Here is a 27181-nt window from a genome sequence, read left to right on the forward strand (position 1 = left end):
ATAAAAATATATAAATTAAATAAGAGCAATGTTAGATTTAAACCAACTAGGTCTGTGTGTGATGTTAATTATTGTTAAACTAAGAAAGCTTTGCAGACACCCTGCTGCAGGGGGCTTGGCTGCTCCTTCCCAGTCAGATGTGCAGGACTCAAATGTGTGTTCTGAACAGCTCAAAAACAGCAGCAGAGCTTCTTTATCCAAGCTAATGAATCCAGCTGAGCCATGGGAGACAACTTCAGAAGGCACTCCCTCCTAATGACTCCCTGAGGACTACCAAAAATCATCTTGTCCAGTTTAAATCTCCATCATGTCAGAGAGGCAAATCTAGAGGTGCTTTGATTGCAGCTGTTGTTGCCATGTCTTACCTGGATCCTGTCACAGGTGATTCTTCCTCATCTGGGACATTTTTATTACAAGGAAGTGTTTCAGTCTTGGACCAGGACCCAATATATCACATGCCTGTATGAACATGAGATAAAAACTTCTTATTCCTCCTTGTAAGAAGTCATTTTAAACACAGGGAAAAGCAAAGCCATTGGGAAATGCAGGTAGAGGTGAAACCTGGGCTTTCTCTCAGGGTGGGCAGTAGTTGCAGCTCTCTGGAAGACCAGGCTGTAGGGGAAACTGAGGAGGATGTTGAAAGAGAATGCTGAAACACCTTCCCTGCTACACTGAGTTTTACCTCGTGTGGCTGGGGCTGCAGAGTAGGAAGAGCTTGCTGTTCATGCTGAATGAGAGTTAATAAATTGGGTGAGAATGGGCACCAGCATATCCTGAGACAGAACTTTCTGCTTGTTTCTTTACCACAGCTACCTTGTATTCCCTAATTTCCCAGATTTAACACATGTGTTCTCCCTTGTGCCAAACTGAACTCTGCTCTTCCCTTGGATACCAAAATCCTCATTCCAGTCTCAGAAAGTGCTTTGTGAGCCATTATGCTCTCAACATATTTTCAGGATTTCTTCACAGAAATACAGCTGATTTGTTCTGGAGGCATTTTATCATGTATGTTATCCTGTAATTGCTGGTTTTCTACTTTTTTTGCTACTTTGAAACACACACCACTTTCTTTATGAGGAGGTGCAGCCACTGCCTCTTGCTGGGAGGTTCTTCCCATCCTAGGGATGACCCTAAAGCTTTTTAAATTGTTCCAGGAGAAGGGCTGTAACTAACAGGACTACTTTCTGAAAACCAAGAAAAATAGCCCTGTGTAATTCTCCTTCCCTGGAGGCCTGTTTTTATAATAGATTTCCACTCACCCACCTGCCTTCTGTGCATAGCAGGGGATGTGCTTTGTATGATTTGAAGCGATAATTAGAAATGATGGTGGGTGGCCACGGGAGGGACTGCGGATCCAAAGCAATAACTGTGTCTCCACAGAGTGACACATCACCTCCTTATCAGATACTTTGGAACTACAATCCCTTGGAATTAAACCTGGGAGCTCCTAATCAAAGGCCTTAGGAGTAAAACTGTAGAGCGTGTGGAAAAATAAATTTGAGTCATGACTGATAGCAAATGGTGACACCAAAAGTGCATCTTCCAAAAGAACATTAATACTGCTGGGAGAATAGAAATGATCTTTAGAGAGTGCTCAGGTTTTTTTGTTAGTTTGTGTGTTTTAATTACCTTTGTTTTCTGGTTTCTTCCATAAAATGTATTTTAGGAAGGGGTCATTGTCATTTGAAGGGCTCCAATTTCAGGCTGTAGTTTGGGGAATGTGCAGCTTTTTATTTGGTGATGCAGCTATTCCTTAACATCCCATGGAGAAAATTCCTTCACCGTGTAATTTGCAAAGCCTCCTGAGATGTAATGCAGGCAGAGTGAGGCTTTGTGAGGCAGCAGAACAGTGCAGAGCTTGCTTAGCTCTCTTTGGGTGAACCTGGGACACCTCTCTGCCTTTAATACTGCGGAATATTAGTCCAAGGTGGAACAAATGTGATTCGGATGGCACCTGTTTGAACACTGCCTTGGCTGCAATTTAATTTTCCTTCCCAAATTAGCATGTTTCATTACTGTCCTTTTCCCAGTGATAAACAAGATAATTCATTTTGGGTCTTCCTGCACGGCAGAAACATAAAAATTTGTCAACTGTAAATTGCTGTAAGTGTCATTAAAATTCTCCCTAACCAACCTAATACGTTCCAGGGATTTTTTTCAAGACACTTGCAGCTATTTTTAAACCACCTGCTGTGTCTATACATATTCAGACTGTAATGGGGAGGCACTGCTGAGCAATTCAATAGGAAATCATTTAAATGGAGAGGGACATAAGAGTAAGTGATAGGAAGTTCAGGAAGTTAATGCACTAGTTTGAAGTCTTTGTCCCCCCTGTGATCTCCCCACACACACTTTTCTGCATGGCAGCCCTCAGTTTTGGATTGTTTTCCACTAAAATAATTTATTTGCGACTGCTTTCAGTCTCACAGGATTGTCTAAGTTAGGAAGCCAGTTCCTCCTAGCACCAGGGGGAGGTTTATGGTTTGTCCTCAGAGAGGTGCTGGGGATGATGTGCAGAGCAGCTGCTTGTAAGCACAGAAATAGAGCAGTTAAAGTGCACACAGGGATGCCAGGGTTTGTGTTTTGGTGACTGGGAGAACTCTGCTAGATTTGCACAATTGCTCAAACTCCTCTGATTTATCTTTTGATTTTTTTTGTCTTCTATCATCTTTTGCCACTTTTTTAAGAGACCCCTTCTTTGCATTTAGTTACAACCTCTACTCTTTAAAGAGAACTCCTACAAAACAAAGAATTAGGTTTTATTAACTTGTTACTAATAGGAAGAGAAACAAGAAAGAGAGAAAAGACGCCTTTTGCTTAAGCCATTCTTCTCTTCTTGAAGGTGTTATAATTTCTCACAAGTTCTGGATGCCCTGGGCATTCAGTCTCATCCTTGCAGCAACAAATGTTTCCATTCATATTTCACATTCAAGGGATTTACACACACAACCATTTAAAAGCAAAGGGATAATAAATACTAATCCAGAACAGAAGCTAATCTGACCACAGTAGATGACTATCTGCTGGTAGAGTGGGAAAATATCAACTTATAAAAAATATCTTCATTTTTCCACACATTTTCCTTTCCTGGATAATTTTTTTTTTTTTTATATTGCAGTAGATTACTTTTACTTTTATTCTAAATCCATGATGAGGGAGTGGCTGCCAGTCCCTGACAGGAGAGAGTGCCCAGAGCAGCTGTAGCTGGTGACCACCGAGCCAGCAGGGCTGGCAAGTGGCACCTCCTGATGGAGTCACAGGTATCAGCAGGGGCACAGTGGCACTTGTGTTGGATGAATGATGGCAAGTAGAAACCTGAAGTTGTGTAAGCCAGGACAGCCTGAGACAAATCTGGGAGCTGAACTCCTACCCTGTGGTTGTGTGATTGTAGAGGGGTGTGGGGAAGGTTTTAAATGCTTTGATTTTTGTCCATTTAAAATCATTGTGTTCAGCTACCTGTTGTAAAGCCTCATGACTCAAATATATTTAGAAAGACAAGACAGAGAATAATTTTTTTTTAGAAAAGAGTAGCATTTCTGTGGGTTGATGGCTACATTCTGGACAAAAAGCCAGCTGAGGAGGGTCAGGGAGCAGTGGAGACTGAGCTGCAGCATCATTCAGGAGGTCGCTGCTGGGACTGGAGCAGTGTAGCTGCCTCAGCACGTGGTGAGATGGCATTAATTATCTGTGCTGGCAGACAGGGTGACGAGTCCCACAGGGCTCTGGGCATGACAGGACACCAACCAACATCCTCCCTCTGCTCCCCTTTCCTCTCAGGGGTCACTGGTGGTGCTGGGTTTGCTGCTGCTGGATGTGCCTTGGGGTGTGCTGGTGAATCAGTCACCAGAGGAGCTCAGAGCAGAAAAACACTTCTTTCCAAAAATAGCAATGGCAGAGACAGGAGCAATATCCAGCCAGGATCGATAATCAGGGTGAGGTTCTGCCTTGGAGGCTGCACAAGCCAAGGCAGTTCAGGGGCAGTTTGATGTTCAGTTCTTCTGCAAAGCGCTTGTAACGTAGGTGGAACATCAAAAATTCATCATTCTGGCTGCCTGTGCTGTGCTGTCAACCAAGATGTTTCCCCTGTGTGCAGATGTTACTGAAATTGAACTTATCCCTTTGCCCTTAATGATAAACATGGACTCATCTGATGAGTGCAGCTTCAGACTTGTGTTTGCAGGGTGAGGAGGGCATGGCTATATGTAACAATAAGGAATTCCTGACAGCATAGATCATAAAATGTTTAATTTATTTCTCACTTAACTTAAATGAAACGACAGACCAAATGATCTAAATGAGGCAGGCTTTATATTTATTTAGTCTTAGCTCTAACTCCTAACAAGAGCTTTATCATATTTAAACAGTCTCACATCATTAGGTTAATAATAGACTGCAGTTTGTGCTGCTGGTGACTGGATTTTTCATTATCCTCAGTTTTGGTCTTTCGATGGACATTATTGTTTATTGTGCCCTTTTAAAAAGTGAATAAATTAAGAGAAATTAAATCAAAGGGATTTGTTATCAGGGGAGGCAGTGACAGATATTACTGAGCTTGGGTAGAAAGTAAGAAAATAGGAAAAGGAGATTGAAATGAGGTAGCAGGGTTTTGAAATTCAGACACACCAATCTGAAAGGGAACAACAGCTTTAAAACATAAAGCGTCTAAGTTTGATATTTTCACTTATATTTTAGTATATTTTGTGAACTTATTTAATTCTTAATGCTTGACTTTTGTACAAATGTGGAGTCTTTTCCTCCCAGGAGGAAGGGAGGAAAGACTTTATTGCCCAGAGAAATTGTGGAAGTGTTTGAGACCAGGATCTTGGAACAGCCTGGTCTAGTGGAAGGTTCCTTGCCCACAGCAGAGAAGTTGGAAATTGATGATCTTTAGGATCCCTTCCAACCCAAACCATTCTGTGAAATCAGGGTGCCTGTTACTCATTTTTTACTGGTGGTTGACAGAATCAAAGAATAAGAACTTTAAAACCAGATGCAATCCAAAGCTCTCAGCTCTGCACAAACTGGGGAGCAGCATCTGGCCTGCCACAAAAGCCAGCACAGACAGACTTTTCCATGGGTTTCGGGCAGGAATTGTTCATGTATCGGGAACTGCCTGCTCACTTATTGCCAGTGCCAAGGTATGAGATCACTGTTACTAACCCAGGCCAAACAGCCCCTCACTGCACACGGGCTCTGAAAAGAAGAAAAAACAAATCCAAGAAAGTTTCTCGTTGGCAGTGTCTGGCTCAGGGCAGGGGTGTGGGGTGAGCTGCAGGAGCAGCCCGTGGGCAGGGCAGTCCCTGTCCCTGGGTTTGGTTTCTGTGTCAGTGGTGTCAAGCTGCACACACATCTGGAGAGGTTTCCCACCTTGCCATCTGTGCCCACTGAGCCCTGCCTGGGCTGCAGCTCTGGGACACCAAACACAAAGTTCAGCAGCAGCTGAGGAGCTGCCCCTGGCTGAGAGGGATTTCAGATGGGTGTTTGAGCTGTGTGCTCACTGCAGTAAATACATGACATTTCTTTAAAAAGCTCTTTTTCTCCTCATCCTGCTATTCCCAAACAGAAATCTGTCCCTGCCTCGGTTTGTTCCCCGCACAGGGAGGGGCAAAGGGCTGAAGGTCTTTGCTAAATAAAAAGCTGTTTTTTTATTAGGAGTCAGACACTGCTTCAAGATGCACAGATTTGCAATTTAAAGTTTTGTCCTGGGAGTGAGGATTCTAGAATCATTTGCTGACACAAATTTGCTCTGTGACTTGGGGAAATATTTAAATACTTTGTGCTTCATTTTTCTCCTGCTGCTACATAAATTTTTCAGTGTTGTGTCTTGTACCATCTGATCTGTGTTTTCTGTTTAATCAAGTAATATAAAATTTTAGCCTTTTAGCTGTACAATGCAAGTGAGTGACTTTGCAATTGATACATCAGATACTGGCCAGAAATTTTTTGATTTTTTTTTTTTTTTAATTAATTTCCATCTTGTCATGACTTGCCTGTTGTTTTAGAGCAAATTGAAGCAGCTGGAAAATACTAATTTGTATTCTGGGTGTGACTTCGTGCTGGAATTAGTGACATGCAGTTGTCTTGATGCAGGTGAAGCAAAGTTTGCGGTGTCAAGTCCAATTCTGCTTCTGTTTAAGATGAAAATAAATCACCCTCTGAGCTCTGCTGTGCACGTTGGGGTCCATCCCCGGTGCTGTTACAGCTTGTTTAAATTTCTAATGAAGACACGGGATAATGTATGCTCATATTATGGCTTCATTATACAATGTAAAATGTCTGCAGGAAAACACATCCCTAGTCAATCATCACTTGGAGAAGTTTTCTCTTCTCCTGACTAACACTCCATCACTTTGATACCTTCCAGACAGGTTTTGCATTCACCTCATGTCCTCAGAGTCTACAAAACAGCACAGAAAAATAAGCCAGTGCCCAATACCATTACAGTGGATGCTGTGAGAGCCCATATGGTGTTAGTTTCTCAAAAATAAATCACACTGAGAACTGTTGGATGCATACAGGGACCTTTTCCAGTCCTTCTTGGAGGAAATGCTGCACAAAAAATATTTTAGAAGAGCAGCAATGCATTGCTTTATAAGAATTATTAAAAAAAAAATAAAATTAACCTGAGATGGATTAATATTCACAGCATTAATAAAAATTAGATTTTAATTACTGTTTAGTAAACTACATATTATAATTTATTAGCTAATTTAAAATCAAGATTGCAGCACTTGAAACAAGTTTCTAGACCAAGAAATTATATCTTCTGCACAGTCAGCACAGTCATGCTAATGCTTTAATTCATGTGTTAGATAAACCATGCTGACATCTCCTTTGCACTTCTTGCATGCATTATATAGACAATTTTCTAATAAACACATTTTTCATATTTTTTTGTAAAAGAGTCCTTACCTGCAGCTCTACAAAAACAAGTGGAAGTTCAATACCTCAACAGGCTTGGATTTCATCAGTTCTTCCCCCAGGCACTCCAGGGTGATCCAGACAGCTGGGAGGCAAAACTGTTTCTAAAACTGCCAGTTCTTTCCCAAAGTGAAAGCAAGGTATCTTTTTCCATGGCAAATAAAACAATATTCTCCTTTAAAATAGCAAATCCACTCCCTAGAAAGTGTTTTCCATCTCCTGTGGCCCGATGTACATAAGGACATTGGTTATTCCTACAGTCCATGGGTTCCCTCTCTTCACTTATAGCTTTATCTACAGGAATCTATATTTACATATTGTAATTATTTAATTCTCAGTGTTTGGTTAGCTTTGCAAAACCCCCCAAAATAATTAGCAAGCAGGAGAATAAAAGGACACAGGTGAGACAAGCAGTTTGTTGTCATGTCACCTTTGAACTTCAGCGCTAAGAATTTTCACTATTATAAACCTCAACAGGATTTTTCAAAGAGATCCTTTGTTGTTAAACCCCTTGCTAAAATAGATTAAAAAGAAACTGCTGGGAAAATAAAAAAAAAAATAAGAACAAAAAGCAGCTTTCTCAAGATGAGAAGGTGATTTCCCAGCTGGACAGGAACAGCTCTGTTTTCTGCTGTTGTGTTCTTACAGGGTCATTTGAAAAGTCAGTGCTTTGTTCCATGGCATTAGAACAAAAGATGACTAAACTAAAACAAGAGAAGTATTCCATATGATATCAAATCTATCTGCATTTCAGAACCTGTCAAAGTGAAAAATGAAACCACGAGCTTGGCCTTTAAAAATATTAATTCACTTTAGAGATGAAATGTAGAAGTGCTGGGAAAGAAGTCACCTTATCTTCAGGAAGAAGCAAGCAAGACGAAATCCCTATCGCTCTTCCTGGATCTCAGATGGCTCCTTCATGCCACCCTTAAATCTCAAAAAGGATTTAATCATCAGTTCTTGCCACCATAAATCCCTGAAGCGTTTTTGCTCTTTTATTAATGAGACAGTCATCAAATGCACTAACCAGGGCTTAAGGAATTCCAGTTTCAGGGGAGTAATTCACCACTTTTACTGAGTGATGTGGATTTAGTTCAGTGTTGACCTAGAGCAGCATTTTGGGATTACAGCCACAGCTTATTGACAGCAGAAAACACTGGTCATTAGGATGTCAGAAAAGGTAATTAGCAAATATTCAGCTAATAAATTGTCAATATCCAGCGATATCTGAGGTACACTTTTCACAGGCATTCATTTAAAGCCTATATTTAGCTTCTCAGCTAAGCATAATTTAAAGCTTTTAGGGATCATTCTGACTGTTTGATGTTATTGATTCCACACAGCAAACTATAATCAACTGGTAAATCTCTGATCTTTAGTCAAAATAAAATAATATAAATGAATATTTCCACGCCATTTGAGATGATATTTTGATATTGGTTTTGTCAAAATATTTTGCAGAAGTTTCTCAAAAATTATCTGCCATAATCTATAACTGATGAAGAAATTATAGCTAAATTTTCACTTCAGTAGGCCTCTGCCAAATCCTTTGTTCCATTAAAATCTTTTTCTGCAATTATTCTTTAGTCATTCTGTTTTGGATTTTCTAATTATTAAGACCTTCAAATCTGACAACACAAATGATTTTTCTTGAGGTACCCAATATGGACTTCTTTTTGTATTCTTTGCAGTTATTTGATGGTTTTGTTGTTGTTTTTTGTAATCTCACCTCCCATATGCCCCCAGTTCCTGTTCTTAGGCTGCCACCTAGTAATAGAAGAGAACAAAAACCTGTTGGAGAGACAGGGTAAGCCCAGAGCAGAGAGCTCTTACAGCAGAACCACTGCAAACCAAGAGGAATAGAGCTGTTAGTTTGTCTTTCACTTTCATAAATAAACCTGCCATTTTTTTCTGAGGTTTCATTTTCCTTGCAGCTTGTTTTAATACTTCAGCCAAGTGGAAGTTCAATACAAGGGAGCATTATAATGAATATTTCCCATTGTTTTATTTCCAAGCACCATAACCAATGAGGCAAATAATCCACAGCCATTAAGCTTTCTATATAAAGAATTGGAAGGTACACAGAGCTTACAATAGCATGAATAACAGAGGTCTTTCCTCAGGCCTTCAAAGGTTGACACTCACAGAGTATTTTCTAGGTATGTGTGATGATCTCTTTATTACCAGAATATTTTTATTGCCTCTGCAGGGAATATGTGGTGGTTTTACATTTACATAGCTCTGTGTCGCTTGGCCATCGAGAAATTCAGGGCATGTGGCTTATAAATTTTGGTTTTATTTTCCTTATTGTTTTCCCAAGTGAAGCTCAGGTGCTGTCCTCCTGATAAAAACTGCATCTGAGCAGTAATGCCTCAAACTCTGTGTGAGCATCAGAGAGCCCTGCTGCACCAAACACCAATTACATGGTAGAAACAAACTTCTAGAGGCTCAGGGGGCTTAAAGTTAGTCTCAGGAACATAAGCATGTGAATGCTGTTTCCTCAGAAGCCCTAATAAGGGCAAAGATAAACCTAAACCAAACTAGAAATGCAAATATCTTATTATGAAGCTTATTGCCTTTAAAATTGTCAGGCAAATGCTCCAATTAGAGTCCCTCAGTGACAAGCAGTCAGCAGCTGACCTCACCCCAAACCCTGACACCCTGCTGCCTCCCGAGGTAATTAAACTCTTGATTCTACTGAAACACTCGGTGAAGATGAAAATATTCAAACAAGAAAACTGCTGAAACACAGAGGCCAGGCCAGCAGACACAAGGAGGACACGTGGTGTTGGATTTGTGGGGAACACCACCTTGCAGGCTGCAGGTTTTGAGCCAGCCAGGCAAGGTGGGGACTGAGAGAGGAGCACGAGGGGCTGGTGCATCAGCCATCAAGGGAATTGTGCAGGTCTTTATAAAAACAGGAAGGGAATCTCAATCTTTTCATTCATCACTAAAAGGGAGGAAGGGCTTAGAGCTCCAGATTAAGAACTGGAACGCTCTCAATCTGTAGATATAGAGATTTTCAGCATGACCTCGAGCCATGCCATTTATCACAGTACCAATTAACCTGCCCCTGGGCTGATGCTGCAGCCAGCCTAATGGGTGTTTGTGCATCAGGATCTGCATGTGAGGACACAAATCATAACTTCTGGGTGTCCTGCTGCAGACAGAGCTGATGGCTTGTACAGCACGAGTAACACTGTCAGATTTAAATAGATTGTCCTTCAATAGCTGGATCCTCGCTGTCCTGCAAGGCTTGGGGAAAGATGTCCTACTAAAAAAGGCACTTGTGAGGATGAAATCTTGGGGTTTTTTTAAAGTTACTTAACCTAAACTGTTATTTCCTAAACATGTTCATTGACATTTATTCATACACCTGCTGACTTGGGAGATATTGCAGTACCCTTCACTCTAAGTGTGGATTTCTGTGCAGCTTTTCTCCCATTCCTTTTCCACGTGTAACCAGATCTTATTTTATAATCAAACTGCATTTCCTGGTGACTTGTCTGTGTGGGGAAAGGAGTGAATAGCAGAGCAGCATATGAATTCTCAAGTCACCAGATACCAACATCACGTACAAAGCGGGCACTGCTGGATTTATCCTCCAGGTGGAACTGAAGCCCTCCTGGCCCAGTCCCCACTGCACATTCCAACAGCTCCTTTTGAAGATAGAATTATGTTCAGAAATGCCTTTATTATTAGCCAGTTGTTTTGGGGATTGATGGAAAAAGTTCCAGCAGTTCCATGCCAGTCAAAGATCCCATAATATTTCCTTAGATCCCTGCAGGGCGAGGTTCTGGATGCTGTCAGGAACAAGTATGCTGAGCTTTGGTAAACAGAGCATCTGTAAATAAACTTTAAAAGGCAGGGTGTGATGCTTTTTTAATGTAGGGCTGGTTTTGGAGACGTTATATTCTGCCCAATAGAAGGAGCAATCATCTGGTCTCAATATTCATGGAGGAAAGTTTCAGTTGTATAAAATTCTGGTTAAAAGATTTGGGTTCTGTGCAGTCATGTCTCAAAAATATTGATTAACTTCAATATAACCCTTCAATCTGCCAGGAATAATCAAAAAATTCTTTGTAATTTGCCACTGTTTCTAGGCACTTTAAAAGCTGCATATTTTCCTCTCCTGGTGCTGTGACATTTTCCTTTCAAGTGCTCCTTTCCTAAGTGTGCTGTAAGGGAAAATTTCCATAATGGCCCAAATAAGGTGTTGGTTGTCTCTGTGTAAGGAGGGTTCAGTGGGATACTCGAGATGATGAATGATCTGAATGACCTCTTAAATGGGTGCTGTTTGATGCTGTTCTTCACCACCTGGAATTGGAATCACTTGGTGGGAAAAAAAGTGTGTCTGATAAATTCCATGGATATTATAAATCCATTTTACCTACCCTGGCCTAGAACCAAGTCAAAATATCAGGTCCAAGGAAATCAAGTGGTGTCCAAACTCACCATATTTTGACACTCTCTTTTAGGTCCTTCACAAGAAAACACCCACATTTTTAGGCAAATGATGTTTTTTTTTAACCAAGGGTAGATACAACGAAGGCAAAGCTTGGGGAGAGGGAGAACACTGGGAGACAACTGAATTCTTCCTTGGTTATCTGTTGCCAGCCTTTGGATACCAGAGCAGAAACCTAACCGCTGATTTATTTTTCTTGTGCTTTACTTTCAGTTGTGCACCACAGTCCTGCTCTAAAACATTGTCTGTCTAATAATATCCATTTTATTTCACATTTTTCACCAGCAATCGCATTCCTGCTTTGATGAACAACATCTTACCAGGCTTAAGATGCTGAACATTTGACAAAGGCAGTAATTTTAGAAGCATCTTCTCCATCTGTTTATTAAGCTAATAGTCTCACTTGTAGCCTCCCTTCCAATTTCTTGTAGTGTTAACTCAGCATTTCCTGCCTCTGGAAATCTGTTTAACTTAAAGTGACTTTTAAGATAGGCTTTTAAGAAAATTCAATTTTCCAGTTTTGTGAAATTGAAATTTCTTTCTTCCTTTCCTTTCTCTCTCAATAAAGTTTATGCAAATAATATTAAAATTTATAATGAGACTAATATTTGTTAATCTCAGTTCAAACAGTGGATTTGTATTAAAACATAGTTTCAAACACTTCTGTTGAGAGTGAGAAAGTGTATTGCTTTTAATTCTTTCATTACCGTGCTGCTCTTGTTAAGCTTGAACTGTCATTATGATTACACATCATAATTTTTAGTATTCAATATTAATTATATTTAAATCCCATTAGATCTGTGGTTGCTGGGCCTGCTTTGATTCCCATTCTGCAGAAGTGTTTTGGAGTAATTCCAGCACATGAACCTGATCCTGGAGCTCAGTGTTAGTTTCAGCAAGAGATTAGTGCATACAAATTAATTATGAGAATAAAAGTTTCTTGGGCTCAGTAAAGGTTCCAGAATGTCAGACGATCTGTGGCCTGCAGAAATGTCAGGAATTAGATCTTGAGCTGGTTGAGGTCAGTATCAAATGTCCTGTTGGACCAACAGGTGTTGGAGGACGCCCTGAAATACAAGTTTGATGTTCCACAGTGCACATTCCAGACACAGGAAATGCCAGCCTGCAAAGAATGGAAAAGGTGCCTGAGTCATTGATTTGGTTTAATTGCAGATCCTCAGGAGCTGTCAGCAATACAAAATTGCATTTGTCTGCGTGTGTCTGAGAGGGGCTGGATTTTGACCCGGTTTCTTTCATGCTTCTCAAAGCTCTTGCCTTGCCTGTGGCCCAGCTCACTTATCACAATAAGATGAGATGTGGCCATGGGAGCCACGCTGGGAATTCAGGGATGTGTGGATCCCTTCAGGAGCGAGCAGGGACTGCACACCTCTCTCCAGAGCAGCTGGGAGCGGGTTTGGCAGAGCAGAGGCTCCCAAACTGTGATTTGTATCTCACCTCCCATATGACAGGGAGTTGAGGAGCATTCTGTGCCCCCAGGAAGCACAGCCTGGACAAGCAGCAAAATCCAAACCCTTCACCTTCAGAGCAAGGAAGGAGGGGAGCACAGGGCTGGGATTCTGAAAGCTGCCCCGGAGGCACAGGGCTCCCAGGGCTGGGCTGGGTGTGGAAATGCTGCTCAGATCCACAGCTCAGCTCTTCCTGCCTTTGAAAAGTTCTTTTAATAACGTTGTGGATGTCTCTCCCCAGTTCTTCAAAGGCTCAGGTCTCCTCTCCTCCCACTTCTCCTCCCGCTACCAGTGCCTCCCATACCATTCTCCCCTCTGTTGGCTTTGCTGCTTTTAGTCTACAAGAACTGCCTGGGAACGGGATTTGGAGTTTGCAGAACTCTTTCTGAGCTCTCTCCATTGTAGTTCCCTGACCTCTGCTCACCCCCACGTCCTCTTGTGTCCCACCTCCTGCACTCACCTCCCTCTGGCTCATGGTGCTACATGTTCCTCACTTAATTGTGGTTTGCACACCTTTAATAACAAATCCAGTGGATTTCTCTCAGTCATTAACTCTTATCTTCATTTCTTTCTTAATTCTGCACATTAGCAAGAATTTGTTTTTCTTTCCAGTGTGCCTTGGGAGTTGTATATAAGCTTTATATAAAACTACTTTTTAGAGCACCAGCCCTCCAGAAATTTCTGACGTTGAGTAGCGTGAGCACAGCAGGGAAGCCGACTTTATACTGCAGTATTATTTCTTATTTGAGCAACCTGTCCTATATTTTCTGTCATGTAAATTATTGTTTCACTAAAGCAACTGTACTGCAGTGCAAAATCTGCATGAGGCAGTGACAGGCTAAGTCTGAATGTGAGAATAACCTACAAATGTTGGTTGGGTTGCAAGAAGACAAAGCCTGACTTAAGGATGATGCTGGGCAGCAGTTTGGTTGGCAGATGTTCTTAGAAAATAAAAGTAGGGTTCTGAAAGTCTAGCAAAAAGAGAACTTTTTAACTGAAGCAGAAAATGCAGGACTTCCAAAAAAGGCATTTAATTATTTTTTTTATCATGAAGGAAAGTGATAAAAAGATAAGTAGGAGTAAGAAAGAAAAGAATTAAATTGACTGGAGAAATTTTAAATGTAAAATTCCATTGTTACATCTTTCATCAGAACATAAATCCTATGGAGGGGTTGATTTTTCACCCCATAGTGCGATAAGCTTTTTGGTAAAACAGAAATAGTGTAATTGAAATCCATTTTGCATCATTTTCCCTTGGATGATTTAGAATTAGGCCAATTTATATTCTGCAGGTACAACCCAATGAGAGTGTAAATGCAGCCACCAGAATTGTTTTTGTCCACGAGCAAAGCTGGTACCATTTACTGATTCATTACACTCCCAGCAGGGTCCTCTCTTTCAAAAGCTACCTGGAATTATTGCTGGCAATAGAACACTAAACTCTAAAATAAGATTTGCATAAAAAATGAAAGTTCAAGGAAAAAATGATAATAGTGATTAAAAGTAACATTTGATGACTATTTTGATTAGAATCCCACGTTGAAACGTGGTATTCAAACAGACACAGAGGCTTTTTTACCCCTCCAGCTCCAGCTGACAATGCAGCTATTTAACTAGACTATTATGTCCCTGATAATTTGCCTGAAATAATAGACAGTGCTTCCATTAATATTTAACAATATAAACATCAAGCAAAGGCTGTACATCTGGAATCACAGAATATGCTTTTTGCATTAGGGTACTAATTTTAGAAATAACCCCTGTCTGCCAGGGCCTGCTGATGTATGGTTGTCCTAACAAGTCAGTAATTGAGTTTTCTGGGCATTTTGACCACTGATACAAATTTGCAAAGCAGATTACACAGCAGAAACGCAATTTTCATCCTGACCTTTATCACGTTGCTTTCTGTTGGGGAATTGGAATGTTTAGGGAGGAAAATATAATCTAAGTGGGCCTAATTTGTGGCAATGTGGTTTCTGGTGTTAACCCAGTAAGGTGCATTTTGATTCATTCGATAACACATCATCTAAAAATTTGGCATTAGGCAGGTATCACAAAACTTATTATCTTTTATTGCCTAGGCAGAAAATACTGGGTTGGATGATTATAAATCAGAACTCATGGAAAACTTTTCTCTTCAGCTGCTGTGCGAAGATCCTGTCCCAGCCAGGTTGGTTTTAGCAAACAAACAGCTTCTCTCAGCCTGAGTTCTGCTTTGAGTACAAGCCCATGGAAACCTGCCAGTTTTTCATTCACAAACTGGGCAAGTTAAAGCTTAATAAAAGTGTAAATAAACATGGGGAGTCCATTTGAAGTTGGTGGAGCTGTGCTGATTTATTCTAGCCTGAGAATCTTTTCAGAGATGCTCCTGATTTCTCCTCTCTGAGCTCCAGCAGAACTCATCTGTGTCCTGATCCATTTTATCTCACCTTTACACCCTCCACACACTCCGGGAATTCTCTTGGCCCTGGGATTTTTATACAGAGATCTTTGAAAAGCTGTCTCTACTAAAAGCCACTTGAGGTTCCTGTGTAGGAGAAACTTGTCTCTCCTTTCATGTCTTTGGATTTAAATAGACTCATTCCTACCTACAGCAGGGTCTAGGAATGATTCAATAATTTGCAACTAATAATTTATTAGAACAACTTTGCCCTCCTTTCTCCTCACAAATTGTCTGCAAACAGACAATTGTACAACTCTAATATGTTAATAGCTGAAAATTATTTGACCGTTTTTTTTAGCAAATACCTTTTGGCCTGTGGATTATTTGAATTGCAAATTGTGACTGTTAAAATGAAATATATAATTAACACTGCAAATAGAGCTGATTGGGTGTTGCAGGAGACCAGTTTTCATGGAAATATATTGGTTTGTCGAAATGAACATTTATTACAGCAACACAGTGATTTGGAAATAAAAAAAACTTTGTTGAAGTAAATATTTGTAATACAGAAGAGAATTCTTGAGTGCTCCTGACAGCTCACTTGAGATTTTGCTGGAGACAACCAGATTGAGAGTCCTGTTGGAAAAGTTGAACTGCTTTTTACCTTCCCTCACCCAGCCAGGTGTCCTGACACAGACATTTATTTGTTCTGAGACACAGCTCTTTTTGTGTGCTCTGTCCAAATTGTTACCTCAGTAAATATAATTAGACAGAACTTGGCAGATTGTGTAGTTGTTGTAATATTTTTTTAGAAGTGTAATAATCAGGACTGGTGAGAATGGTGCCTCCTACACTTGTCAGTCAGGCTCTTAATGTCTCCAACCATGTATTCTGATTTGAATGGAAAAACCCTTGGAAATTGTTTTGCTTTCTAACCTTATTGAGGTGTTCAGTATGAAGCTTTGGAAAACGTTGAGCACCAGGGAAATGATGTAACCGAGTCCATCCTTGGGGTTTTTTTGGGGTACAGTTCATTAAGATGGATGACATAGAGTGTTTTCTGTCCAGCACCAAAAATTGGAGTATAAACAGTGGTAGGTTTAGAGTCTGTAAGGAGTAGGAGTAGTGCCAGGGGCCACTTCAAGCACCAGAATACTCAGTGCTGCATGTGCAGGGAGGGTGGGAGGCTCTGGGAACGGGGAATTGTGACACAGCACATGGGAACCTGCACCCTGATTTCCATGGTTCCTCTCCCAAAAGAATCCTGTGGTTGCAGGAATGGCAGGGAAGCTCCAGCAGACTGGATTGTCAGGAATTGTGAGCTCTGGAATTGCTGTGAGTTGTGAGCTCTGGAATTGTCATGGGTTCTGAGTCTGGAATTGCCATGGGTTGTGAGTCTGGAATTGCCATGGGTTGTGAGTCTGGAATTGCCATGGGTTGTGAGTCTGGAATTGCCATGGACTGAGAGCTCTGGAATTGCCATGGACTGAGAGCTCTGGAATTGCCATGGGTTGTGAGTCTGGAATTGCCATGGGTTGTGAGTCTGGAATTGCCATGGGTTGTGAGTCTGGAATTACCATGGGTTGTGAGTCTGGAATTGCCATGGACTGAGAGCTCTGGAATTGCCATGGGTTGTGAGTCTGGAATTACCATGGGTTGTGAGTCTGGAATTGCCATGGGTTCTGAGTCTGGAATTGCCATGGGTTGTGAGTCTGGAATTGCCATGGACTGAGAGCTCTGGAATTGCCATGGGTTGTGAATCTGGAATTGCCATGGACTGAGAGCTCTGGAATTGCCATGGGTTGTGAATCTGGAATTGCCATGGGTTGTGAGCCCAGAGGAGCTCTGTCCCAGCGAGGATGGCTGTGTGTGTTCCTTAGAGCCCCAGGAAGGGTCCCCACACAGGCAGGGACTGTTTGCACCCAGCAGGGTCTGTAATTGCTTACAGACCACAATGGAGTTGTTTTTTCTCCAATCAAGCCCATTCCTGGGGAGCAGACCCTCTCTCCAGCCATTGCCTGCCCCTGACAGCAGGTCTGGGTGAGAGCAGCTTTGGTTTTGTATTCCTGGCACCTCTGAGTGTGGAATAATAAGGGTGATTCGGTGGTCTAAAATCAGCACAAGAAGTTACATAATAATTGATGCTTTCACACTGGAGTGAAAGATTTCTGCAGCACTGTTTAATTATGAGGAATAACTGATTTTTTTTGCCTGAAAAAGAAAAAAAAAAAAAAAAAGAAATTACATACATTAGTCCAGGAGGAAAGCTGAAACATAGCTTGTATTTTAAAAAGAAAAGAGTGATTTCAGTATATTTGACAGCAAGTATTTTCCTTGGAACATTGTGATTCTTATTCTCCAAAGCTATTAAAAATTATTATAGTACTTTATATTTCTAGCACAGCTGGCATGGAGAATGATCTTTTTCCCAAACCATGAGCATCTTGTGAATAGCTGTAGCAGATCAACATCCCTCTGCTATGAAGGGAAATATCTTTGCCTGGTAAAAACCAGTGTAGATGCACCAACTTCACTGGTGTTGTGTCTTTTACGACAATTTTATTGACAATATTGAATATTTTCTCTCTTCTCTGGGCTTAATTTTAGTAGTAGCCTAACTAACAATAATGATTTAAGGGGAAATATCTCAGACTAAACCTGAGCTTCAGACCTTGATCTGTCTTAGAGATTGGTGATCTCTACCTGAGGAGAAATCCTTGTGAATATCATCATCCATGTAAGGAAACTCCCTTAAGTGATGTTAATATTTATATAAATATTTATATTAATAAATATATAACCGCCACAATGCACGTGTGTATGGCCTTCTACAAAGTGATGTTAATTCAATATCCAAATCCTAATTTGCACAGCAGTCAAAACTTATAATTTTACACAGACTGTTGAAAATATGACCATAAAGTTCCTGTGTTTTCATGTAAAAGGTAACAAACTCATCAATGTACACAAGCCCTGTGGTTAGGCCAGCATTATGGAGAATTAAATGTGTAAATTTATGTGTAATTCAAAATATATGTGTAAGTTACGACAAATTAAAGTCTTGATCCTATACATCCTATATATGTAAATAGTCACAGATTTCATCATGATGAAAAACTAATAACTCTGGCCAGGAAACCAATTTGGTTCAAACACTTTGGAACAACTTCTTTACTTTTTTAATGGCTATTGCTGAAGGAGAAAATTTAGTCTTCCTTTTACTTCCAGATATACCCATGGACTCCCTCGGGTAGTAAATAGATATTGATTTTCTTCATAACAGAAGTACATTATTACAGTGATTAAACTGTAGACATTCCTTTATGATATGAAAAAATTGGAAATTGGTGAGCTAAAGAGGATTTATATTACAAAATAGTTTGGGTTTTTCTACTCATCAAACTGTAATTCAAGCTCTAAATGCAAAGCCTCTGTGTATATCGCCCTTTTTAAGCAGCAGCAACTGGCATTTAAAATAAATGCTGATATTATAATTATCAAAGCATTATGTCTGTTAGAGCTGCTAATAATCACTTTGCTTCCTTTTTTTTTTAATTTTACATTTGTCAAAATCCTGACAAGCTTACTCTGAGATAATGTTAGATTCAATGTTGATATTGTTACTCAACAAGAACATTGATTATGTCTTAATAGGACATATTCAGTATGCATTATATGCAATTATCATCTTAAATGAACACAAGCATTTATTTAGCACCAACTGAAATTATTTCAATCCAAAGGATTTTTTCTTTCTGGTTAGCATTATATTATAAAGTCATTAGTACCAAATATGATATGGCAGCAGACTCCTGATACAATATTATGCATGAACACATACTTTATAAACACAATTATAAGTAGAAGAGTCGAAGCACTGTTGCATCATTACAGAAATATAAATATCCATGGAATAGTCAGAAAACTCTCTATTGATAATTATTATTGAAAGGATCCTTTAAACCCTTGTACGGGTTTTGAACGTTCTGTGCATTGTTTTCTTCCCAAAGACAGTTTATTTTGATTTCAGCAACTTTCTGCAAATTTGGGGATTTCTATTCTCCCCATTATATATTTTTTTTGCACTAAACAAACTCTTGGTGCTGTGGAACTGAGCGTGCCCTGTCCAAAATAAGCCACCCATGGGTGTCCTGCAGGGGGGCACTGGAGGAACCTTGGATTCCCCTTGGCTTCTGGGGAAGGTGGTTGCAGTCCTGCTGCACACAGAGCCCTGGGTGCTGCTGCAGGGAATCACAGCCCCAGGGGCCAGAAACCTCCCCTGTAACCACCCAAGCAGCTCCACTGCTTCCCACCCTACATCTGGAGCTGTGCTGCTCCGATGGTGCTGCCAATTCCAGCTGAATTTGGCTGCCTACAGCCCAGACCAAGGATGCTGGTGTGAAATACTGACAGCCAGGGCTCGCTCCTCTTCTCTCACTGATGGCTTTTTATTGTACCTGTGACACTGAAAGATTAAAGCCCAGCAGAAAGCCATCATCATGTGGGGTTTCATTCAGCATTTCCCCAAAGCTCTCCCATGGTTCACTCTGCACTGCCCAGTTTATTTCCCTGTGCTGTGCTTAGCTGCTGCTGGCTTTGTCCCGGAGCTGAACTCTGGAAAAGTGCCTTTGCTGGCCTCTCCCTCTCTGTGGTGCTGAGCCAGCTCTGCCAGGGCAGCAGGAGAGCAGGAGCTGATGGGATTGTGAACTCTGGTGGGGATGGCAGGGACCTGTGAAGGAAAGCAGGACACAGCTCACCTCCTTGGCAAACCACACAAGCTGGCAGTGTCACCCCTGCTGCGCCTGAATGACTAAAAGGAAAATTTATGGGGAAAGGAATGGTTCTCCTGCTGTAATTATACAAACCCTCTCAACAGTGTCACACTCCACAAAGTCACAGTTGATAAATAACAAGCCACACCAGCAGCGACTTGATGTTCATTTATTAAAATAATCCATTATCCTCTGGAGCTGCAGATCCCACTTGTTGAGAGCTGGGGCTTATTTCTGTTGCCAGTATCTCACTATCCAAGTGGTATTGACTGGATTGCTTCTGCAAGGCTGTGCTTAGGTCATTTAGGAGCTGGCCAGGGTTTAGTGACAGGCAGTGGCTTGGTGGGACATGTCTGAGTCTCTGTGGGGTCCCAAAATGGTACAAATTTGGGTGCTGCATTTATTGCTCACCTGCAGCTGGGCAGGGATGGAGATGGGGAAGGAAGGATGCTCTCCTCCACTGCCTCCTTCCAGCAGCACATATTCCTCACAAGACAGGAGAAAAAGGAGGGAGAACACACTGGGGTCAAAGCCCTGAGCCCTGGGAAGAGAGAAATGCCGAGGAGCTGCCACGAGATCTTCCAGGGCAGCCCCTTGCAGCAGCATCCCTGTGGAACGGGGCTGCTGGCAGCACAGGGAGCCCTGTTCCAGCTGCAGAAATCCAGTTTTTGGTAAATCACACTGCTCCAAACAATCCCTGCTCTGCCTGACTCAGCTGGGCTGGAAGCAGGAGGATTCTGAAAGGTCCTTTACAAGCGAGTGCAAAGAGAGCCTGTGATGGGAACAAGGCTCTGCTCGGGGTTTGCATCTGTTAGCAGCTGCTTCCTCTAACAAAGCAAATATTTGGTGTCAGAACGAGTTGTAGGAAGTGCTGCATAGCAGGGAAGTGTGAAGTATTCATAATTATATCAAATACTACTCAAAATTCAATGTTTTTCACATTTTGCACGAGCTTAAACATTGGACTCCTGTCACAGACATTTCTGCTGCAGTAGATGCAATTTCTAGCATAAATGAGCTTGCTTTCAATAGAAAATGGGACGGTTTTCAAAGGAAAAAAGGCCAATTTGTGAATAAAAATGGGCTTCTTTCTGAGCAGAGAGGCTTATAAACATGAAGTGATAAATGGCTTTGCAAGTTTTCCATACAATAATAACGACTTTCTAATCAAAATAATGAAAAAGTTGCAGCTAGGGGAGGGGAGAGAAGTCTCATTCAGGCTTTAATGCAATTTAGAAAACAAATATATGAAAACTGTAAATTTAGTTTCCGTCCATGACGTGATTTTGTGTTGCAGACATGTCAGTAATACTTCTTTGCGTATATCTTTATGATGTTATAAATCAAATTCCTGTTCTTGGTTTTCTGCCTTCTGAGATGAAATTCATGGTATAATGTTGTAAGACTTCAGGAGATACATTTCTTAGGATCCCCTGTGTGGCAGCAGTGTTTGATTTCCTAGTTCATATGTTTTTAGAACAAAATTTATCTTCTGGCTTGACTTGTTGACTTTACATGCAAATATGTTTCATAATAGCTGATCTGATGAGCAACCGAGGTGGTTGCTAAAAATGCCTCAAAATCTACGTACTGAGGAGCTGGGATCTCCTTCTCACACGTTCTCCAAAAAAAAGAGATGGTGGGATGTGCCCAGGAAAATTTATAGTGCAAAATTCACCATTTGGGAAAAGCTTCCAAATGCCTTGGCTGCAGAGCAGACTGGGAACCCGAGAGGTTCCTTTGTTGGGCTGTGTCCCTGCTGCCAATTCCCTGGGAAAGTGTTGGATAGAGGATAGGGATGAGGGATGTCAAAGCTGGGAATCCTGGGCTCTGGCAGACACTGCTCCAAAAGGTTCCTGAAGGTTCCAGAAGCAGGGGTTTTGTTGCAGCTTTCCCCATGGGATCCAGGTTTATTTTCCAGGGGGGTTTGGATAAACATTCCTGGGCATTGTGATGTCCTCACCACGCAGCCCTTCCCCAGCTGTGTCCTCTGGGCTGGTGGTGCTCACCTGGGCTTTGGGAGGGTGGTTCCATTGGAGGCAGCCACACAAAACACATTTTGATGAAGTGAAATCCATCTCAGGATTCCAGGGGAGCAGGTTCTGATGCTGAGAGCAGCTCCCTGTGAGTGTTGCCCATCCCTGTGCTCCCATCCCTGCTGGGAGAGGTGGGAATTCCAGAGGCTGGCACATTCCCATTCCAGAGCTGACCACAAATGGGATTTTTTCCAGATTAAGGCTGTGTTTTATGAGAGGAAATGAAGTTGGATTTTACTGTGGGCCTGTGCTGCCTGATTCTGCAGTAGCTGGGCAGCCAGGTAAGCACCCATCAGACATCAGCAACATAAATCATTAATATCACTTGACACCTTTGCTTTGGGCCATAACTAGAAATTTCTGCCCGTTTTGGAAACTGCTTTGTTGTTTCTCACAGCGAAGCAAACTTAGATTACCAGTCTAAATGCTAATACCCAGAATGAATGGGATTTAATAAAGTGAATTTATATGTAGATTGTGACATTAGTATTTAATTATGTACCCATCATAACACTGATGAAGCAAGCTGCTAAATATTGGTGCACTGAAAGTAGAGCTTACTCTTAAAGAGCAAGTATATTTTAATTTCTTACCTCTTTCTTAATCTTCCTAAATAACAGGATAAATTATGAGCTGTTTACCAATATTCACCTTCATGCTGGATTGTAAATGAGGTTTCCAGGGTAGCAGCTGATCTCATAGAAAGCTGTGCTTGTGTTTCAGTAAAACTGTGATAACAGATCTGTTTCTCTGTGTTTCATTAGGCCAAATAAAGTTTGTTTTTTTTTTTTAATTTATTATTTTAATATTAATTAAAAGTAGTATGTTATCTCTGTAGATTTTTTTTTTAACCTTTCATTTTCTGTTGTTTGGGTTTCTTTCAGACTATGGAAAGCCCGAAGTATGAGCTGGTTATAGAAGCCAAGGACATGGGTGGGATGGATGTGGGACTGACGGGCACAGCCACTGCCACCATTCTTATCGATGACAAAAATGACCACGCACCAGAATTCACCAAGAAGGAGGTAAGAGCTGGCCATCTGTTCTCTACAAAACAGTGCAAATAATCCTAATTAGCTTGTTTCTAAATATAAAGATGTTCTTTAAGGAAAGAAGACACGTACAGAATGTTTTTAGCTCGGTGTGACAGACTTTCCTGGAGCTGCTCTTTTCTTTTTCACGTTAATAAATGTGTGTGCATCAGCTCCAAACCACAGTACAACCACAAGGTAAAAAAACCCTGTCATTTAGAGATTGGCTAGCAGGATAAAACCTGTAAAATAAATCTGCTGGTGGTGACTTTCTCCTTTCACTCCTGTGGGGGGAAATAGCAAAACTAGCTTAAGGCTTTGGATAGTCAGGACTGTGGATGAAAACAGCATTTTCTTCCTGTCTACAGCACTTCCCCTGTGAGCCAGCCAGAATTTGGGGTTCTGTAATTAAAACTCCAGTCCTAAAAGCTTCAAACTTAACCTGCAGGTGGAATTTGCAAGGGAAGGTTTTTTCCCTGTAAATTGAATTCAGGTGAAGGGTGCTGAAATCCAGGAGAGGGAATTCCCTGCCTGAATCCACCAGATTTCCTGCCCTGCTCACATTGTTCTCTTCCATGAGCCTGATCTTTCAGTATCTGGACAGAATGAGAGCTTTAAAAGTTTTACCTAAGAACAGCCAGGTTGGATTGTGATATAAAAGTTTCCTGGGGCTCTGCAAACTTTTAAGGAAAAATTCCCAAAATATGAGGGATCCTGGTTTTAAGATAATTGTGGAAGAAAAAAGGGAAGCCTGTTGCTGTAGAAGTTTTTTTATTTAACCTGAAGTATATTTTTGCCTTTGTTAAAATGTGTTTCCTGGCCTATTATCAGTGATTTGAGATTAGATTATATTGAAACAGATTGCCTTTATTTTACTTGAATAATTATTTCTTTTATAAATGCAAAGTAAATGAATACCAGATTCAAACATGACAGAGAAGGACTTTTTAAAAAAAAGAATAAAATAAGAATAAAGTAGAAGCAATGACAATTTTGCCAAGGGAATATCTGTAACTACATCAGTAAAATGCTTTGGCAGTAGTGTTTCAGTCACCTAAAAATTACCATGGAGAGACTGATCCAAACCTTTCAAGTACATCAGTGACAACTATGATCAAACTCTTAATTCCTTTAGAATTACCTTTTAGATCAGGCTTTTAATGCTCTGAAATCTGATTCCTGACAACCAATACTTAAAATATCTTTGAAATGTTGGAGGTTTTTTTTAACCCCCAAGGAAAAAAACAATGTAAAAGGACAGCTTGGTGTATTTAGAAATAAGAATTTATTGGATTAATCGATATTGATAGCAATTCATGTCACTCAGAGTCCTACCTGCTTGAATTTCTCAAGTTGGAGAATTCTTCTCTGGAAAAAATATTTCAAGATTGAATTATTTTAGAAGTCTTTCTATAATTATAGTCCTGTTTGACTTAATAATTTGGTGATTTGGATGCAAAAATTCATGTGCCTGCTTAGCTACAAATGTATTGTTATCATTAATTTCTGTGAGAATTCATAAATTCTCATATATTCAGTTCTGTCAGTGACAGTAAAAGATACTTTATACCCTGAAAAGTTATGGTGGTTTTAGCATGGAAATTAAATAGGTGTGAAGAGAAGCATTTATATTGTTTTCTTTGAAAAGTCTGCTCTTAGATATTTTTCTTTCATTTTGTTTTCTTTTCTGAAGCAGCGTCTCTTTTTCTTTTTCATGGTTTGACATGGGTTTGAACCTTTCACTATTTAGAGATGCTAATGACCTCGGAAATCTTCCCTCTGCCTTGCTAGGTGATATTCATATTCCATGAAGAAGGCAGGAAAAATCAGCCTTTAATGTATGGTGCCAGCCCCCTTTAGGAGCAGATTCTCAGTTTAAAATTAACAGTGTAAGGGGAGGGAGGTGTCTCTCAGCTGATTTAATGCCACTTTATTTGATTTTCTGCTGAAAGTGCTTAGTTATTGCATTTTAATACCAGTTGCATACCACAGGCTGCAATACTATTGATTTGAATTAGAGCTGAAAGAAAGAGACAATATTTTTCAAGGTAACTTCTGAAGGAGAAAGCTCAAATTCAGTAAATCTGAAGCTCTGATTCCAGAGTGCAGCTTCTTTTATTTATTTTATTACCTGGCCTTGGACACTTCCAGGGATGGGGCAACCACAGCTTCCCTGGGTGACCTGCTCCTCACCACCCTCACAGGGAGAAATTTATTCAAAAATTCTTCAAAAATTTCTTTAAAATCCACATTTCTTCAGCTAAAGGCTATTCCCACTTGTCCTCTCCCTACCTGATCTTGTGACAAGTGCCTCTCCTGGAAGAGGGATGCTTATCCTGAGGCTCTGATCTCCCACCCAGCCTTTTCCCCTCCCTGCAGCCGCTCCTGGGCCAGGCTGAGGCAGGAAAAGTTCATCCATGGAGTGTCAGGGTGTGACCCCAGGAGCAGCTGAGCGTCCTGGCTGTGATCCAGCAGAGCCCTGGAGGCTTTGAGTGTGTGCCAGGTGCTTTGATGGCTCAATAAGTGAGACATTGCTTTGTGGATTCATTGTTTGCTTACTGCCTCATCAATCCACACTCTTCCAAAATATCTCTTCTCTCTCACATCCATACTTGCTGCTAATAATAGGCTCTGAGCGGTGTAAAAATCCATTCAGGTGTGCAAACAGTACCCTGTTCCCTCCAGGGGTTTTAATAATTTCATCTTTAATGCCAAATAGAGCAATATTTAAGAGTTCCTGCAAAAATCCCAGGTGAGGTAGCAAGGTCTACCTTTTAAAAGGTCACAGTGGCTGGGATATTGTGCCAGATTTAAATTACAGAGGCTGAAAATAGAGATACTTATAAAGTTAGTGGCCTCTTTGTAAAATTTACAACCTTATTTCTATAATGGGAAAAAGTTTTAAAATTAATTTTGTGAATTATTATTTTGTGTCACAAAGAATTTTGGAGTTTCCTTTCCAGCAGGAAAAGGCCTTAGGCTCAAATTTTGTTCAGGGTTTGCTTATGTGAAAATAAGGAATGAAGCAATGCAAGGAGCAGGCACAGATTGTTCTGGAAAATCTGATACCTGTCTTGCATCCTGCAGGATATTCCAGGTGGGTGGGGATGAGCTGGACTGAGTGAACCCTAATGCTGCTGAGTATTGTTTTTATACCTGGAACATTCACAAAAATGAGAATTCTTTCCTTGTGTCCCTGTAAGAGTGCCTGACAGATCACTGCAGTGCTGTATCCTGCAAAAGAAAAAGGGATTTTAGTCCAGAGGTAATGTCACTGTGGCTGTGGTGTGATGAAAAATTAACAATGTGGCATCTGCTGAAAGACATGAACTGGCAAATTCTCCTCTTGTATCTGTTCCTGGAGGCCTGGCTCTGCCCAGATACTGCCTAAGACCTAGGGGAGGGAAAAAATGAGCTTTAACACAAGAAAGATATGGACTTGACCCCTTTCTGTCTTGTCTTCCCTCTCCAAAAGAATAGTCCAATGAATCCTACTTATCCCATTCCTGCCTGCAGAGTGTGTGCTCAAAAATGAGATTCCTCTGACTGCTTGCCTTTATCTTCTGCCCTGAATTTTTAAAACTTCCATTGTTGCTCTTTAATGTGTTATTTTCCCTTAATGCCAGATAGATTGTGTTCCCTGGGTAAATCCTGTCAGGCACTTGAGAGAGGAATGCAGTGCTGTGGCTGAAGGGGAGGATTTTTCTGCAGTGCCCCCAGTTCCCACATTTCTCCTCTGCCACAGATTTGGGACTGCAGCCCATCCCTAGCCAAACCTGGAAAAGTGGGATTTGTCACAGGACTGTCCCTGGCACATAACAGAGACTACACTTGGCCAGGGAACAGCCATTCCTCACACAATTCCTCATTCTGCCACTTCCAGCCTCGCCCTCAATCCCATCCATTTCTGGGACAAAGAAATGTAACACAGAAATAATTCTGTCACACCAGGGAGAGCAAGATTAGGGAAAATATTTTCCCTGGTATATTTTTTTTTATTATATATATGTTCTTAGAAAAGAATTTTCTGGTAAAATAAAGATCTTGCCTCCTGTGAACAGAATAAAATTTGTGTAATTTGACAAAACACCACCACGGTGAAATTTG

At 40.8% G+C, this 27181-nt stretch overlaps 1 protein-coding gene across 4 annotated transcripts in view; it reads left to right on the plus strand.

Moving 5' to 3' along the window:
• The window catches only part of CDH13 (cadherin 13), a 426188-nt gene that overhangs the window by 326876 nt on the left and 72131 nt on the right, over positions 1-27181 (plus strand). For all 4 annotated transcript variants that reach the window (XM_086847088.1, XM_086847086.1, XM_023934518.2 and 1 more), the window contains exon 8: positions 22928-23068. In XM_086847088.1, coding sequence (XP_086703214.1) covers positions 22928-23068 — 141 coding nt within the window. The remainder of the gene's footprint in view (positions 1-22927; positions 23069-27181) is intronic.

This window comes from Cyanistes caeruleus, chromosome 12 (genome assembly GCF_971803275.1).
Source record: "Cyanistes caeruleus chromosome 12, bCyaCae1.hap1.1, whole genome shotgun sequence".
NCBI lineage: Eukaryota > Metazoa > Chordata > Aves > Passeriformes > Paridae > Cyanistes > Cyanistes caeruleus.